Here is a 20,029-nt window from a genome sequence, read left to right as displayed (position 1 = left end):
TCAACGACTTATTTTATTAATTTTAAAAATAACTGTTTTTTAGTTGTTGCTTGGAAAACCAGCGGTCATTCCGAAAAAATGAAACTAACATAATATTAAAATAAGTGAATTAATACAAAACGCAAAATCGTCCCATAAAGTAAAAGCAAACAAAATATAAAAAATAAACGCAAATACCAAAATAAAGTCAAAACTAAAATACAATTCAAAATAATAAATAAAATCATAAACAACGTCCTTACCGGCGCTAGTTCTCGCCTTATTTCTGGGCTTGATGGATACAGGGGAGCTGGACTGAGGCGCACGCACCGTCGTCGAGTGAGGATAGAGCCCTAACGGACCGGGATAGGAATCTCCTGGGAAACCAGGATACGCGCTACTACTACTGGCATTGACGGCACTGGGATGATGGTACCCCGTGCCTGTGCCTGCGTGCGTTGACTGTTCCATGCTCCGGTCATGATGATAGACAGACGTTGAGTCCGTGGTTGATGCTATGCTTGTTGACAGACCTTCCCTCTGCTTCTGTCCGCCTCCGTTGCTGCTGCCGCCACCTCCTCCGTTCATCGCGGACGGTTTCACATCTAGACCAACGCAGGCCTGCTCGTTCTGCTGCATGAAGGCATTCACGACCGCTTGGTAGTCCCCCGCGGCTGCATTGTTGAGCGCCGCGTTTGCGGCAACGGAATCCGGCGTCGAATCCTTGGGCGGCGTCGGAGGGAACGAGAAAAGAGGCGCTTGCGTCGGTTTCTCGGGTTCAAAGGGGGCACCCCAACCGCTGCCCGGCAGCGCTTTCGCGGATTCGGACAGCCACGGGTGTAACGGCGGGTGAAATTGCGGGCGACACACTTGACCGGAACTCATCCGCGCACCTGTTAGGAAAACGAATTAAAACTGATTAATAAATAATACATAAAATATAAACATATACATAACACAATAAAAGCAAAACACTGCGCTGTATCTAGTTAACAATATTCTAAAAATGTACTATAGTAAGAATAAAACAAGTAATTTCGTCTATAGCTGCCTAAACTGAATGTACGCAAAATGATTACATAGAATTTACTTTTTGACGCCGATGTTAACGTTTATGACAGAAAATATTATAAGATTGTAAGCTAAACAAGTTGTGCAAGTTAATTTTCCAATAAATGCATTTGTTATAATTTTTGAGATGCGCTCTAACCCTAACAGCGTTCGCATTTAAGGCATAAGCACAAAGCCGCGGGGTGGCCACGTATTATAAGAGAGCCGTATTACCACAATATATCTCTCCCGCGCCTCGCCAACTTGGTAATTTCATTGCGTAATAGTCATGCATTAAACAAATTGTTATTGCGAAAGATTATATGCACGCGGGTTTCGGCTACGGTGCGCTATGGGCCCGAAGGCGCCTCGTTCGGGCCGCATTGGGGGACAAACAAAGATGATATATTCGAAGATTTCGTGACAATACATTTATAGGAACCTATCATTGTAAGTGACATCCAAATTAAAATACATTAAAAAAATATATAGTCTAAATATAAATTTAAAATATATAAATCAGTTATATATTACTATTAATTCATCCGTTGTTTACTGAGTCGACTGAGCGAATGAGTGATTCGCAAGTTTTAACGTTTGTCTGAGACGCTCTCAACGGAATTTCTAAAAAATGCACATATTCAAGACCGGCTGATTGAAGAAATTGAAGAGTCGATCGCGTTTAGCGAGCAGGTCATCACTCATCGCTCGCATGCGGATGAGAGCAATACACCTGCTCGAACACGCGCACCTTGCCATCACGACGTCGTAACCTTGCCCCATGCCAAACAGCTGGGCATGATCACTTGTTGTCGGATTCGCGCCCCGAACGATTCCAAATTACCACCTAACATAACCGAAATCTATATACGCGGATTAAAAGTTGCAAGAAGAAATGAACTTCTTGTTGCAAAGTACCTGGACACCTAAAGAAATGTTTGTAAGAAACTTAGCTTCATCAATTTCAATTTATTGTTTATTTGTTGCAAGTGTAGAACGTTTTACAAATTCATTCATTTCATTAAGATTTTTAGAAGACACTGCTTATAACCCACAAAATACTCAAGTAAGTACTTATGCGACACAGGTCAGTAACTTTTTACGGGATGTTATAGCGGAAACGACTTACCATAGGATCCGTTACGTTCTGATTCTTTATTAGATTTAGAAAAAATTACACTCTATTATTTTGGTAATGAGTCATTATTTAGTGACCATGTAAAAAATCGCACTTGTAAAAATAACCTCTAATAAAAGAGAGTGCTCCGCTTATGACTGCATACAGTCAGCGCAATATTTACAGCTTAATGCTTCGATGCAGGCTAAAGTATACGATTACAAACACTTAAGAAAATTTCGGACATGTGTATGAATTGGTTAGTTTCTAGAATTCTCACAACGACTGCTGAGTATATAATTTGATCATCAGTTAATAATATGATGTTTAGGCCAGCTGAGAAATAAGCTCCCGTGCACCGGTAGTTCCGACACACCTCTTTACATGCCTCATCTTAGTTCTTTTGTTACGAAAACTTAATAATAATTAAGGGTGCGCACAGGTTTTTATTGTAGTGAATGTCTTATAAAATTAACGGAATGATCAGCCATATTATCAAAAGTAAGGAAACGTATAAAGTGATAAAAACACATGTTTTCAATTGAATATATCTAAATAACCGTAACAGATATGCGAATGATTGAAAATTGCTATTTACCCCCACAGCGCGTAATAGAAGCTCTAATGAATATTGATTTGGCTCATAATAAAGGTGAAAGTTAAACAGCATGCGATTATATTTATGTATGAACACATAAGTAACAATTCGATGTTAAATATTGCTCGAGGACACAACTTTGAGATTTATGTGATACATTCCAGTATTGCAACTGCGTGTAATAATATCTCGGAGCCACACGCTCGTAATTCAGATTGTGAAGTAATTGTAAGTCGGTGTTCCAGTTCGGAAGGAATACAACACAACAAAAAAGCGCCACATCAGAGTCTAATTTGAATGTTACATCAATCTTAAAGAGACCTATGCTAGAGCTGTTTCACAATCTAGTACATAAATCAATAACAATACGGGCGAAGCTCAATAACTTTCTCGAACACTCAGTCGACTGTTATTAATGAAATTGATTTTAAAATTATTGAAACAACCAACATATTTTCAAAAAAACATTGCGTTTCAATTAACAACTTAAATACAAAAACTTGCTCATTGTAAAACATTTTTCAAAAGCGGTTGGAAATATTATTGAATTTTGGTATATTCAAAATAATATAAAAATTTTCTTTACGATGAACCTGTTCTCCCTTGCCATCGGTAGCATAGCTTCTTGAAGACCCAGCGAGGGGCCTTTTTACGTTTTGGGGCATTCACTTTTTATTGCCTTACCTCACAGAATGCATCTGCTTTTCGATAATGCATGCATACTATGTTTTTATTAATGCTATATGTATATTTATAATATATATAAATATATACACATGTTCTACAGTTGGTAATATATAGTTATTATAGATTTTGCATATTAAATTATATTTTAGGATGTCAAGGTGTATATTATTAGATTTTAAAATACTTTGATATACTAAGTTTGGAATAATTTAAATAAAACTAAACAAGCATGTTGGTTAGGAACAATATTTAACAAAAATAAAAATATTGAGTTATGTTAAATTCAGCCTCAGCAATGGTCAACCTGATCATGATCAATTAAAATTGATGTGGATTAATTAAAATCGTAGTCAATTACCAGCAAATGCAACATCTACTATATAGGTTGCAGATACAAAAACACCTACTAGATGAAATGTAGTTTTTGTATTTTTAATTACATGAATTACTGAAATATGCTAATGCGATCAAGAAGCATTTCATCGTTAGTTCGATTCATCAGTCCTACGTTGAAATTCTTCGGAGGCGAATGTAAAATTATTTACAAATTAATATATCCTTTAAGTAAAATTATCGAATATATGCTGAAAGTAAATACACAAACTTTAAATACAATATTCGTCATCAAACTCTTCTCAATAAAGTCCAATCAATGACCAGTCAAGTCTAAATTTTATGCCTAAAGTTGAATTTGTATTGATTCACGCAAGTAAAATAATGTGGAAATAATATCTATTTTTTATAAAGATTAGATTAATATTGTAGAATATTTATTAATTAACCTATTTTGCCACGTAGTACATATGCAACATATACGTACATACACATACGTAACAACAAAGTGAATCTTCCAACGTACAAGTGACTGGAAGTAACGAGTATGCTAATCGTGTAAGATGTCGAATAAAAGCAGACACTGGTGAATAATGTTACTCAAAATCTTTTGATAATATAATAATATAAAATATACAAAATAGTAAATCAAATTTTAGCAGTTTCCATATTAAATTTATTGAGGTAAAATGCTTTTTTATTCAAAATTTCGCATATTTATAATATAGAATGCAATTAACTCGTATAAGCTGATCAATCATTGTTATGAGTAAAATTTTTATAAGCTTTCTTTTTATTGTTGCAGTATTATCGCAATACCCATATATAGTACTGGAGATGGTCAGTAGCCAGTCAGTCTGGCAGGCAAGATCCATAAGATCTTCGAATCTTCAAAATGAATCATTCACAAACTAAGTCATAAATTATAACAACGCGTGCTTTCTGAGAGATATGGATTTATTACGTAGTCGCTATGTTATTTTTTGTTTGTATACAATCATTTTATAGCGTTTTATACAAAGATAGTATCGATAGATCTGCGTTTCGTATTCGTAAATTATACTATTAATCGGCAACCGCTTGATTTATGCCGTAATCGATGATATAAATTTCATTCGTTACGTAATTGAGATGTAAATCGCGATAGGTGTTAATAATAAGATAGGTGTTATGTAGATTAGGCACGGGAAACAAATATCCTTAAAAATAATGTAATTTTCTGGAATATTCTGGTCAAGAATTAAAAAACAAGTGATTGCGCTTTTTGTGAATATTTTCGAAGTTTAGCTATTCAAAAATGTATCTAGGAGGATTTTTCAAAATTAGAATTATTTTCGGAGATGTTGCTATTTGATCATGAGAGTCCTCCTTTGCCTTTTTCGATACGATACCCACAATTTCTCAACTTCTACTGAACCGATTTACTTCAAATTTTTACACAGTATTCCTATACACTTTTTTTCGTTACAAACTACGCTAATCCTCAAAGTACGAATGTAACTACCTTTAGAAAGTTCGAGAATTTCAAAAAAGTTGTTAAAAATATATTATTTTGAGACAGTCGCTATTTTGTTATAAAACATTATTTTTCACATGTCCGTAGTTCATACACCTACGACATTATCCTAGATTAATAGTGTATAAATATTTTATTTTTGAATTGTTTGGAGAGCTTTCAATCATAGGTGTGATCAGATGCCAATTTTTTAGGATCTCCCACTTCATCACTTTCAAACATTTAAACTTCTATTTTTAATTTATATTTTTTTTTATAAATTCTCAAAACATTGATTAATAACTTGTAAATAAATATATAGTCAAAATATTGTTTGCCTTTTCACCTCGTTAATGAATAAGGTGTTCCGGGATTTGTTCAAATATAACTTATTACTGCGTGAGTTGTTTATAAATCGTTGACATTTCTTATAATTACAGCTAATTGAATTATCGATGATATTAATATTTAACTACAAACATTCCGACATATATTAATGATATGAAAGTTGGTTCGACAATTTAAAATTGTAAGATATGATTTTTTTACCATATCATTACAATTGGTTCGCCGATTTCACATTAAGATATGGTGCACAACAACAGAATTAATGTACAAATCAAAACCTTTTTCGGCATTGAATCATTTTATTGCACATATACGTACGGTTTTATTGTTCTGTTTTTAGTAATAATATTATATGGAGCATGAAGTGATTTATATCTTGAGTTAATCATGAATATTTCTACACATCAGTGTGTATTTAGTGTTATTATAGTGTAACAGTAACTACCATAGTGATCACCAGTAAGGTCTTATTTTGGGAATTTCCACGAATTAATCAGTTCGTATCTTCGAAAATTCGTTTCGGATAACGATCTCTCCGTATACGATACGCGCATGTGCGTCAAAGGAGGAATCGCACTTCGTTCTCATAATATATGCAGCGTTATTATATGAAAAAACCCTAAAGTGCTCTCGATTCGAAGAAAACATATCGATCAATTGTCAATTCGGAGGTTTATCGGCATCATTATCACATTAATATGCGATAAAATATATTTTTGGACAAAAACGTTTCAACAGATTACTTTCTTCGAGCGAGGTAAAATATATGGTAAAGCTAATTTATCATCAATTCCCGCAGATAAGAAATCTAATAAATTGCTTTGAACAGATTGATCAATTTGGTAATAAATTATTATTATACGCCGACGCATGTACTCTACATTAATGCTACATAAATTAAAGTAAATTTTTTTATGAAAGCAAAAAAACAACCGAACATGTTCAGTGAAGTTAAGCACAAAGGTCGCCACTGTCCTATAATAAGTACTTATAGATTTGTTTCAAATATATAAATTTTTGTTCGCAAAATATATTCAATAACCATAAATATTTTTGCAAATTTTAACTATTCAAACATAAAAATAAATATAAAAAAATTACACGTTCACAGTTGAACCCGATCATTTTTAACTCTCTTATCTATGAATCCAAGCGCAAAAAGTAGTAACAAGCGCCTAAGCTGATACTTTTCAAAACTTTAGTTAATTGTTATAATTAAACCACTTCTTATAAACACATAATATTTTGAACTATTCTATTTGACTATCTTTATCTTTTTGATTTGACTAACTTTATCACCATGTAAAGTTTCATCAAAATCCTAGAAGAGTAAACCTTGTGAGTTAAATCATTTAGAATTCTAATTTCTTATCGTGATTTTGAGTTTTCTAGTAGAATCTTTACTTTAATTGCAAGTTGTAAATATTAAAGGTTTAATATAAACAAATAATTCTGTGTAAATATATTCTTAACCGGATACGGTTACAATTGGCATGTTGGTAGTTATAAATAAGATCAAAATCATCGCATGTCTTCATCCGCGTATCTCTCCGATTTCAACGCTTCATTCTTGTCATATCGTTTTTCAATTTGTCCGAATATAAATATAAATATAAATATATGCAAAATACGTCGTGCAAAAAATCTGAACTTTCTTCCCAATAAATCTCGCGATGTAAGTGAGTAGCAAACTCGGTGACCGTTCGTACTGAGCCGCGTTTGTGTCTGTGTCAACACGGCTATATTGTCCTACACTATACTGACCGAATAAAAAAGCATTTCATTATTTATTTCGCCGAGACCACTGCCGACATTCTTCTCTGCAAAAATTACGACTCGGGGACATTCGAGAAAAAGATTATGTTTCAAAAATGCGTGTTCTTAGGATTTGAATGTTGCATCATCTGATTTATTTATTTACATTATAACTGATCCCAAATGTAGAAACATCATTAGAGCAAACAAAATACGAAGAACAAAAGACCTAAATAATATTATATAAAAAACAATTAAGTACCTAGCATTAAAACACTGAATTATTTTTAAGTGTCTTGGTAAATTAACAGGAGTTAGCAAATAAATCTATGAATTCATAATTCAATCCATTATTTAGAAAATATTTATTAAAAAGTATTGTTGGGTATAACAAATAATAAAAATGCACTTAGAATAATAAATAAAATTCAAAAGTCAAGATCAATCACATTATCGAACTAGTTGCGAGTAAAATGTACAGTAAAAACCTAAAAGTATAGAGTCATTTTTAGGTTTTGATTTAATTCTGATTAAATGCGCCAACTTTTGATGGAACTTGCCAACACGTTTTACTTTAGTATACATTTTTAAAGAAGAGCCTCTCAAAGTCTACCGATTTTAAAAATTTTAAATTTTTATTTTAAAAAACTTGGCAATTGTGGTATTTGTTTTACTGTGGTCCTAGAAATGTTATTCACGGTGACGGTTCGAAAGTTTAAATGAAAAAAATTAATAAAAGTTAAGCACAATAACCAAAAAATGGTCATAATTTTATGAAAGCTCTGTGTTGCACTTAAAAGCACATAATTCCCAAACAAGATGAGATTATTGTTTTAAGGTCAATACTGTCATCCAGTTTCGGCTTGACGTCAAGGTCTGAGACACCCTGTATATATGTATAATTTGACACTCATTCGCCAGCAATTAATTAAATGTTCTTTTAATTGGCATAGTCCAATCTTATATACAACACGTTCTAAAAATTTCAAAATATATTATGTGTACATGTCATTTCCGAATACTCAAACATAATTTTACATTGTAACTCATGAATCGCAACATCGGTCAGTTTTTTTTTTGTTCTATCACGTGATGCGAATTTGATGAATCTGGCATTGTGTGGATGTGTATAGCATCGGTCGGTGGTGTCGAAGTTGAATGTTAATTTTCGCAATGACAATGTTAAGAAGTATCGTGGGTGGCTCTCGGCAGTCATCATACCGGACAGGACAGGCGGCGGAGATTGAGGGGCTCAGAACGGGAGGCCCTCCCTGCAAGCGGACTTCGCGTTGGTATGCACCGAGTGGCGTTAATGTTCTCGGAATACGACGACTGTCGGCGGCTTTTGACCATTTAACCAGAAAACCACGATGTCTGCGATCTTAATTCATGTAACTTGCCAGCAGAGGCATTGTGTCTGTGTCTGCGCTCGTGCCGTACGTTTTACTTGATATCATAGGAGAGGCGCGAGATGAGAATTCATACGCGCGAAATGAAAATTGTCTCGTAATGATAAGGGATAAAGTACAGATTCAATTATTTTAACATATGCACCTATTCCATTAAGAAACATAAGCAAATTTTTAGTAGTAGGGGCAAATTATGGGTAACTATATGTACTTTATGTTACGTAGTTATAGAATTTATTAAAACTCTCCTTCGATAATTCAGGTTGTTGGGTTATAAATTAACCCTTGTAGCTGTGGACTGTATTAAACACTGATTTGTTTGTATATTATGTATTTGTTGCAGTTCTAATTACAATCACTGATTTGTTACTAAGTTATAATGAAAAAAGATATATTTATTTTTATTGGTTATTTACATGTTGTTAAGCGGACTTCACTTTTTGAACTGAACAACTAGTTCAATTAAAATACTCCGCTACCCCCTCTACCAGGGGTAGCAACCATTCCGTGTAAAGCCTAATGCCCTGAAGTTTGTCACCTTCATGGCCAATATAATAAAACAAAAAGACGTCCGAACACTATAATTTTGTAAATTTATAGTTAAATGCTAATTTGCAAGTTTGTCCACGTGGAAATACTGAAATACTGTTCATAAATACGATGTATTAGTCATAAAATCAAATCATACAAAAAAGTGGCACGACTGTCCATATTGATAAGAGATAAAGTATAGATTCAATTTTTTTTAAATATCTGCGCCTATTCTATTATGAAACATCAGCAAATTTTTGGTAGCAGGGGGACTGGGTACGGTTGTGCCACTTTTTTAATCAGCCATAATTTTGTCAATTTTACCAATTAGCTGGCAGAAAAGTAAGTTAAATAATAATACTGAAATACCGCCCTTAAATTCAACGTATTAGTCATAAAATCAAATCATACAAAAAAGGAAATTTACTAATTCAACCAATATTTTATTATTCCTCATACCAACTCTCAATCTAATAAAAGATAATCGTGAATTATGACTACAGTATACGACGCTGGTGACGAAATGAATTCTTAATTTCAAACAAAAAAATAAAAGACAGTCACTTGTCCGTCAAATGATTGTGCCAATGTATGTGTAAATCGCATGAAGATTGGGATAGGTCGCAATTTGACCGAATTAACAATTAGTCCAAGTTTAGATTTTGAAAGAACACAATAAATGAATAAATTAAAACAATAAACAATGAAATACGTTTACATTCAGGCAATTACAAAAACCGTCTCGAGGATCATCCAAACCCACTTGAAAAGTGGGCACAACACTACCAGGGCAAGATTGAAAAATAAATTCATATTAATGTCAAATTTTAATGGTCAGAAGATTTGGTTTGGTTTTTTCCGACAAATCTGCTAATAAAAAAAATAGGTGGTATTATTTTGAGTAGTGCAAAATAAAATTCAGGCAATTATATTTTTAACAATGCTCCAAAATCAAGTTCAGGTTTAACAATTAATTAGCCATATTTCCTGGTGTCAAATCATATACCTAAATCCAAACCTAACTATTATTCAAAAAAAATCATTGTCTATTGTAATGTGGCGTCGTTCATTATTTATGCATTCCTCGTAAAGCATAAATTATACAATTACATGTCTTTTCTAATACCACTAATGTATCAGATGTATGCTGCAATTTTTAATAATGATGGTAATATTCGTTTATTGTATAGAGATTTAATGACGTGTAATTAGCATGTATAGTATATTTATATAATACAAATGTTATTTGCCGCCAAGTGTAGTCTTCGTTGAGCTAGTTTAATTGAATCGTTCGTTATTATGTAAATTCTTAATGCACAGGGGATTGCTTACGAAGGTGATAAATATATTTATTATAATGAATTCATTACTAGTGACCATATGGCATATTAAAATACGTGTTAGTAAGAAAGCGCATGGCATAGTTCAATTTGACCACAGATGCACAAGACACAATCAACGTATATAATTATATAAAAAGAATTATAAAAATAATTATTTTTTCATTCAAAAATTATAGTGGCATGGAGATTTATTATTTTTAATTGCCCTTAATTAGAATTCGCAATAAATTTGCATCTACTGTTCAACAGAAGGGTTTTATATAGTAGAAGTGTGCCGACAACAAAACCACATGCGGGCGTTTTGCATTTTATTGGTTGTTTTAAATCTTAAATGTGTTACACGGAAAAAAACATGTATTACATGTGTGAGGAAATGTAAGACAAATAGATAATAATTAAATGACATGTCATAAATTAAAATGCATATATAGAAGAATCTATAGAATAAAAAACAACCAAAAATGATAAAAAATATTCTTTCCAATTAGATTTAAGGCATGCAAAATGTCGGTTTATTTATATATCAAATTTTTTTTCCAAATTTTATTCATATAATTTGAATAAAATATACTGTTTGTCTACTGTCTGTCTATCTGTGTTCTATAAATTCCAATAAACTCCAATCGCCGTAAAAATTTGGGAAATTATGATCAGCGATTTTTATAAACGTATACTAATCTAGTTTTAAAAATAGGTCACACCTAAGATTTTTTTCTGAGCCAATTGTGTTTATATAACTTTTTTATAAAACGTAATTAAAAAATAGATACCAAAATTTTACCCTCTTGTTTTTGTAAACTTGTAATATAATCAAGTGGTAAAAGTTGGCAAAACCAAAGATTTTATTTTAATGTTTGGCCTAATTACTTTCATTTTACTTTCTTATAATACGTAATCAAAAATACAAAAAACCCCAAATTTTCACCTTCCTACATAAACTCCTATTTCGTAAAAATCATTAAAAAAATTAAATCATTTTTATCCTACTTTCAGTCAGTGAACACTTTAATTAATTTTTATTTAATAAGATTATTTTGAGCTTATGTAAAAGCTTAAATTTTATAAAAAAATCAATGTAATTTTATCAATGGTTTTCCACCTCCAACAATAATAAAATAGGAAATTGTAGTAAAAGGGTAAAAATTTAGGGTTGCATAATAAAAAAATTAAATGCAGAAAATTGATAATAAAAATAAACCTTTTGGAATTGCATATTTGTTCAAATGTTTAACATATTTAATGCTTATACATTTACAATAACATTCGTAAGCATTAGTTGATACATGTTACACTTGAGATAAATTTTTCGGAACCATTTCAACTTTAAATCTCATAATTAAAATAAATGTTTTTTATATTTTATATCTCATGCTTAAAATAAATGTTTTTTTAGGTCGTTCTATTGTATAAACAAGTGTCAAAATATTGCTTCGACCTGTCATTAAACTGAATTTTTATTAATTTCCAAAAAACTTCAAATCTTGTCACAATGAGTAAAAGCGGACTAATAAATAATAATGTTTATTTCCTCTTGTAAGATTCTCTAAAGTGATTTTTGTTCTTTTCATATCTCAACATCAATCAGGACATTACGTCCAATGAGCTGTTGCGTTGAAACTTCTCCTTATTTCAGATTTTTAAAAAGCAACCCAATGGTTAATCTATTCATATTTGATGGATTTGTTAATAGAATTAATCTATTCTTTTATTAAATTTGTATGTAACCAAAATAAAGTAAGTAATTTTATGAGCTATAGTGAGAACATAATCTGTAAATGTAAAGTAAAAGCAAATTAATCTAACAGGGCTGATTTTTTATTAGTGCAGAAATGCCGAGCAAGGGCTATTTTCACTTTCATATTGCTATCTATATTTCCGTTGAAATGAGTGAAAACCGTTGCTACAGACATTTCGAAGCGGGTCTCGAACCTGAGAAAAGGTGGAATTAATATCGAAAAATTAGTATTAGAAAAATAGTACTTGATAAAATTGTGAGCTCACTATTCGATGTTTTCAGTATCCTTTTAGTATGAAATGCGATTTCGTGTTAAGTCTGCCCGTTGTCAGTTCGTCTGTCCGTTTCCCCGTCTGTCGGTCCGTCTCGCGGGTGTCGGGCAACGGTTTGTATGACTCGAAACGGAAACAGCGGCGCTGGCCGTTTGCTGGATATATTGTTTTATGGTCGATGGTCGACGTTCGCTTGATTTGCATATACGCGGAGAATACCATAATACCATAATACCATAATACCGTTCTCCTTCTGCCTTCAAATGGCACCGCGCGTCGCTCACGGTGTACGCACATCGCAAACATGGATGGGAACCGCCGTCGACCGTCCACCGTCCACCGTCCACCGGCTTGCGATTCACAATGAACGGCAGCCACGATCAAAAAGAATTTTCGCTTACAATTCGTGGCAGGCGGACGACGACCGCCTAAGCGGTTCATAATCAATTCATAATTTGCACGCGGATCGTGATAGGAATTGATTAGCAGAAGAGCGGAGAATATTAGATACAAATAATAAACTTTGGAAAGAAAAAATTGATTGTTAACTTCCCGTAGGATAAGTTATAGTAATCGCAAAAAAACGAGAATGACATTTTTCATATATCTTTACGTTTCAGAGGTTTCTGAACATTTTAGCATACCTTAGAAAAAATTGATGTACGTATGTGTGTGTATGCGGATACAAATTTTTGTCGACGATTGCAGGAACACAAATTAACCGATTCTATCCGTATTAATAGGGAGAAGTGCTAATTATTTTTTGGCAAAGGCATGTTTCTAAAATATGGAACAAAAAGGTCCAAAAATGGTAAGGTGGCTCAGTTTTTGAGAGAACAGAGCGTCCGGTTTGAATAAAGAAACTTTTTATTTGTATTGAAAAATCGAAGAACTAACTCGTTTTTTGGGAAGGCAGATCCAACGGTTCAGGAGATTCAATAAAAAAATCAAAAAAAGCCTCGTATAATAAGTACAAATTTAGTTTGCATTTCTATGGGTTTATCTGATGGACTGAGAGGCGGCGCCTAAACACTTCGATATTTCGTCTCTAAAACAGAGGCTACAGAGCGTGATTGCTTTAAAAAATGGTCAAAATATTCAAAAAATTTCAAAATATAAATAAAATCAAAAAAAAAAAAAGTAGATTTTTTCAAAATTTTCTAGATTTTCGAAAATCTGTTCGTTTTTTTCAAGTATATTTGTTTTTGGTGTCTACACCGTGTTAGTAGGGATATACATTTTCACTTGAAAATATAGATTAAAAATAGATTTTCCACTGAAAATAGCCCATTTTGGACACTGCAGTGTAAAATGGCATTGGAAAATCTTTCACGCTGGTCTTCCCTGAATCGAGTTAGAAGTTTAACTCATCTCAGGAACCTGTCCTAGGGCAGTAGTACCCATTATGTTTTCATTATATATAAGGAATAAATGAACCTTTAACAAATGTGTGAACAATAAAAAATAGTAAATAAAAAGGTTTATCAAGTTAAAAAAAGCAGTTTTACGAAAAATAAAGTTAAATAAATATTTATTCCAAATTTGCCGATGATTTTTTGACGAAGTAACAATTCAAGGTTATATACAGTGAACATTGTACCCGTAAAATTTATAGTTTGTATAGGTTGAAAATTGTAGCTATTATTTCATAAAATTAAAAATAAGACAATAAGAAATCGGTTTTTCTTTTAGCTGTTCCATTTTAGCATGCCCTTTCTTACCCCTATGGGGTAAGAAAAGACATATGAAAATTTTTAGAAAAAATTGTAAAGAAAAAACAGATTTATGTAATTAGAAAATAACTGTGAATTTTACTAAACATAGTGCGATAGTTGTTTGTTTGATACATATTGTTATCCTTAACTGGACAGTTGTAAATATAGTAGTAGATAAAAAAGTAGTTTATTTGGCTTAGACAGTATAATTACTTAAGATCAAATTCGCCTTTTTTTCCACGCCCTATCCTATATATAAATATACTAAATAAATTTTTCTTAATTATTAAATCTGAAGTGATATAAAAAAATCCCACGGTTTTTTCCTCTTTATCTGAACGACAAGTAAGCGATTTTATTAGTAATCCTCGTGCGACGAGCATTATTCATTGCGCGTTCGGGGAAATAAAAATGCTCAATGGGCCTTTGTCTCGGATAAAATTATTACGTGCAGATTAAATAATAGCATATGCGAAGCAACTATTTAAAATTAACGAAACTGGCGATGAGATTATAACAAAACCACTTTAATTTACGCCAGAAGTAAAATGGTTTAATTTAAATAATAGTTTGAATAATGACATTGATATAAAAAATAGATTTTTTCACTATTGTCTTTCACGATTTTTCGACGATTACAGTAACTTACCCTACGGAAAAAAAGCAAAGAATTAAAGTACCTTTACCCCAGAGTTGTCAAAATAAAAATAATATAAATAAATTCATTTGAAAATAATCACATTCCATTAAACACTCATTTATATCATGCAATTAATTGGCTATTCAAATGACTTCAGAAGACTTCACATCGTATTTCTTGCATTGACTACTTTGTGTACTTGCACGAATCGATGTGCCGTAAATTTCTTTATATAGTTTTCCACAGACATGTATTGGCAATAAAACTGGTGTTAAGATACAAGTAGAAAACTCAATGTCGTCATAAATCAATGAAACATTCCTTAATGGACACACATTAGAAGTATTATAGTAATTAAAATTAAAATATGATAATTAATCACAGTTTGATCAATATCGATGATGTCGGTGTTACTAGCTGCTTTTTTAAATAAATTCAAACGATAATTTTTTTGACCCATATAATTTCATCGAGAATCTAATCTTATATTTGATAAGGTAAAATCTATGCACTATTTATTATTAGACAAACATTTTTATCAGAATGCGTTTCATATGCGTTGAAGATATTCTGAGGCATCATTAAAACGATATCTTTCATTTCAGCGAACAAAGGAACTGAGGCTTAATAGAAAAACATAATCATTTATGACATTATGAAATCATATTACGATGGGCATACATTCATGTAACTAGAGGTACAGGGGGGACCGGGGGAAATAGGGAGAAGGCTAATAAAATAATGAAGTTCTAACATCTAATTAAGCTCACTGATTCGTTTCTAAAACAGCAACAATTTAAATATTAACAAAATTTTCAAATATTTCAACAAACGTAATAAAAAGTAATAAACTTTTTTATGTAGTCAGAAATTTAGGTCGATAAAAATAGTATTGACATAAATATGACAAAGAAATTTAAGCATATAAATATAAATACAGTAAAGATGTGTATTAAATTACACAGCCTTAATTAGAATAAATAAAACAGAGAAAGTTCATGAAAATTGCTGTTAATGTAATCTTAATTCTCATATTCAAAAATTGTATAATAGAACTCAATTAAAGCATTTACTGAATTTATCTTCAATATTCTCTACATGAATGTGTTTAACGAAGACCATTCAGATTAAAATTTTGATAACTCTTATATTGCTAAATGGTTTCATGTTTTTAAACCCTATCAGGGTGAAATAGGCATATATAACAAACATAATCTCATACATTTTCTAAATAAATTAAAAGTTTTACATAAAATACCCACAAAAATATGAAAAAAAAACTGATTCAGACAAGTGTAATAAACTCATTTAACAACAATAAATTTATGTCCTAAAAGAATTTTCATATTTTTGATATAAAATTGCGTTTAATTACTCTCAAAATGTTTTTTCCTCAAATTACTCTAAAAAATGTTATGAAAAAATTTATTCAAAAAGTGTAGTTGATATTAGGTTTCAAATAAACTCATATACAGTATCTTATACTGTACTAGGAATTTCAGATTATTTATATTAGTAGTGCATTTAACATAAATTACTCTACAAATAATTATAAAAAAATGGTTCAGATAAGTGTAGTTAAAATTGGTTTAAGAAACTCATATAGCAAAAATAATCCTATACGTGCTAACAGAATTTTAATATTTAACATAAATTATAATGAAAAATTATAGAAAAATGTATTCAGATAAGTGCTACTGAAATTGTGAGTTTGATAAACTCGTAAAACAAAACTAATCTCATAAGTGCTAACATTTTTTATATTAGTGAAACTTTTTTTTTTTTAATTTTATTCTGCAATGTGTTATACATGAACAATAAACAGAGATATTAGTGAAAAATGGATTCAGATAAGCGTTGATACAATTTTTATATTAAAAAATGACTCAAATCTTTTCACAAATATTATTTACAATATCAACAATTTTTTTAATTTTAACGAGGCTTTTGCATCAATTTACCCTTTTAGTTGAAATATTAGTATTAGTATGAAAGTCGATAAACCACTCCCGTTTCCCTTACTTCGTGGTCATCAACTAACTATCATAATCGCTGGCCAGCAGATATATATATATATATATATATATATATATATATATATATCCACATAAACATTACACATAATAAGTAATATATATTCGCATGCCAGCGGATCATGAAGTGAGTTTGACAGGTCGATGTCGTGTCGATATTTCGATTTCCAATGTCAAAAGCCTTCTATTTGCAATCAATGATTGATAGTCCGCGAGAGCCGAAGCTCGCATTTATATATGCATGGAGCTCTCTTGAGTCAATATGTATATTTAGTATATATTTATATATTGAAATTTATATTATATTATATGTAACGAGGAAAGGTTTAAATTATTCTCATACTCATAATCTTAGTTTAATAGAAATCGACGTAAGTTGTGCATTGTAAGCAATCTTATGTTTTGTAGTTGGAGGGAATTTTGTAATACCAGAACAAAGTAGTATGTACAGTACACTAACCAAAATGTGGAATCCGTTCGATATCATTTTTATAAAAAATTTGGAACAATGATAACATTGTAAATAAAACATATAGGTGCCGATTCAGCCGTAAAATAGACCGATGTTACGTAGGAGCTAAGTTCTCATACAAAATGGTACCAAATACTGTCAAAATGTCAAATGCTTGCTGTGCTATAAGGCGTTTTGTGACCATACGTCCCGGATTTCCACCTTGTGTCCCGGGTTTTTCTAAATGTAATATTTGTAAAGAATTTAGATCTTTTGCCCCGGATTGTCCCAGTTGTTTGAAAATTATAGGTAAAATATCGAAAATTATGAAAACAAATGAATTAGTGCTATTTTTTTTCAAATTAATTCTAAAGAAAGTGAAATAGAATTTTATACAAGCAAAAGTATAAGATCAAAATATATAAGATATAATATCATAGATAAAAAAGTATTACATATAATCGAATAATAAAGTTCTCACTAGAAGTCCTTATATACAGATTTCTATATAATTTTATACACTTTTAACGATATATTAAAATATATAACAATGTGAATAAATATTATCAGAATAAGGCTGAATATAAAAATGTAACCAATAAAAAACACTAATCGCTAATTAAATTTAACAGAATTTTATTATTTGATTTTGTTTAAGAAGTTTTAAAACGTTATATACAGATTTGTAAACAATTTTATTAGCTTTCTAACTGCATATAACAAAATTGTTATATTTTGATTACTTTATAAAATGAACCTGAATAAAAGTAAGTGAAGTCTATAAAACTATTCTATATTCCGCAGAATGGGCTAACTATTAAAACACTGTTAGAAGAAATTTTTGGCTGTAACGTTATTTTAGCAACGCCTAAAAATATCACATGCAATAGGAAATGCGTAATTAAAAATTTGATGCAAATGATGCAAAATAACGTCTGATTTATTTTTTAATATATTTTATTTTTTGAAGAAAGTACTGTTCAAATACGTAACTGATAAATAAATTTTGATAACGTTTACTCAATTATTATCTTATCTCACAAGGCATGTAGATCAGTAGCGCAAACTACAAATGTTTTTAGATCGCACCTAAATTTTTAATATCTGATTTTGGTATCTATGACTTAAGATTCCCAAGTTTTATTTTATTAAATGATCCGAATAAATTACAAGATAGAGGTCAGAAACAAAAATGAAACTCTCCGGACGCAGTTGCCTCTTCGGTGCATCGAGCGGCTAATATTTCGCAACTGCGCTTAAATTATACTCGCATCGTAGCGTAACCGACACAAGGTAAATCCGAAGGAAAAAAGAAAATCCCCATCGACAATAAATAAACAAAAACCGTAGATAAATAATAAACAACAATTATGTGAAATGAAATATGCAAACGCGTTAGAAAATTTGAATTTGACCTCGGCAACAACGACCAGCGCGACCCTGCGCACATTACTTTGTCTTTCTCTTGGTAGTAATAAATTTATACATTTAATAAAAAATTTTTTTTGAGTTGTTCTTAAGTAGCCAAAACATAGATATAGCTAAATAAATAATTAAATAATAAACCGATCTAATAAATATATTTTACACATGAAAATTCTGATTTATATGCAGTAGTCCAAGAATTTGCTATATTTTTCATGTTTGGAAAAGGTGCTTTTACTTTTTTACAAGAAATTGTTTTATTTAATAATACTCCAACGCTTATGAAATATAGTAAGATAAATAAACATTAATCAGAAAAAATGAATGGATCATAGGAAAAAGAATGTAGGTTGTAATTTATAAAAATGGGACAACATATAGCTGGGGTACAATTTAAGCAACCTTAAGCTATATATATATATATATATATATTATTAATAATATAAAACATTCTCTACATTACATGCCATCGCCGTTCAGAAAACGCGTAAAATTATACGTTATGTAACTCGTAGAATGTAGGAACTAACTCGTGTTAGCCCCGTCCTTGCCGATGTGCACTATCGGTGCAAATTTATTTATAACAGCGATAAATTTATTCCGCAAAGAGAAAATTATGCCAAAGCATAGCAGCTATCACATGAAATTCAGAAGTTCAATGATTTTAAGGCACTTAAACTTACACGACAACATTATAACTAGTACTATAAAAAGAGATCAATATTAGTAGTGTTGCATGTATATATTAAATTATAGTAATGTTGAAGTTTTAGAATTTGCATTAAAAAATTCTAATTAAGTCAATGATTTGGATTTGAATTTTATCTAATAAAGAAATTGACTTCGAATATTATACTTCAATCAATCGCAATTTTTTATATCAACTTTTTTATGAATATTTGTAATATTAATATGTTTATATTCAAAATTTTAATGCAAGTCAATTTTTCTATTTAGTACATATAATCAAATTAATCTAAATTTGTTTTTCCTAAAAGTTTCAACATGAAGAAAATAATACAAGATCGCTCCACCGTGCGCAAATTTGGCAAAGAAGTTTCCTCCAATAACAAATACCGCGAATGCGATGCATATTATGATAATTTGGAATTT

General features: G+C 31.0%; 1 protein-coding gene across 1 annotated transcript in view; it reads right to left on the bottom strand.

Moving 5' to 3' along the window:
• The window catches only part of LOC113377593 (GATA-binding factor 2-like), a 315,883-nt gene that overhangs the window by 99,223 nt on the left and 196,631 nt on the right, over nucleotides 1-20,029 (bottom strand). The window contains exon 4 of the mRNA XM_026617961.1: nucleotides 243-872. Within this exon, the coding sequence (XP_026473746.1) occupies nucleotides 243-872 (630 nt within the window). The remainder of the gene's footprint in view (nucleotides 1-242; nucleotides 873-20,029) is intronic.

Source organism: Ctenocephalides felis, unplaced genomic scaffold (assembly GCF_003426905.1).
Source record: "Ctenocephalides felis isolate EL2017-DRISC unplaced genomic scaffold, ASM342690v1 CF-g0.4_SCAFFOLD_01886, whole genome shotgun sequence".
Taxonomy (NCBI): Eukaryota; Metazoa; Arthropoda; class Insecta; order Siphonaptera; family Pulicidae; genus Ctenocephalides; species Ctenocephalides felis.
Note: the sequence above shows the minus strand (reverse complement) of the source record. Positions and strands in the feature narration are given on the sequence as shown.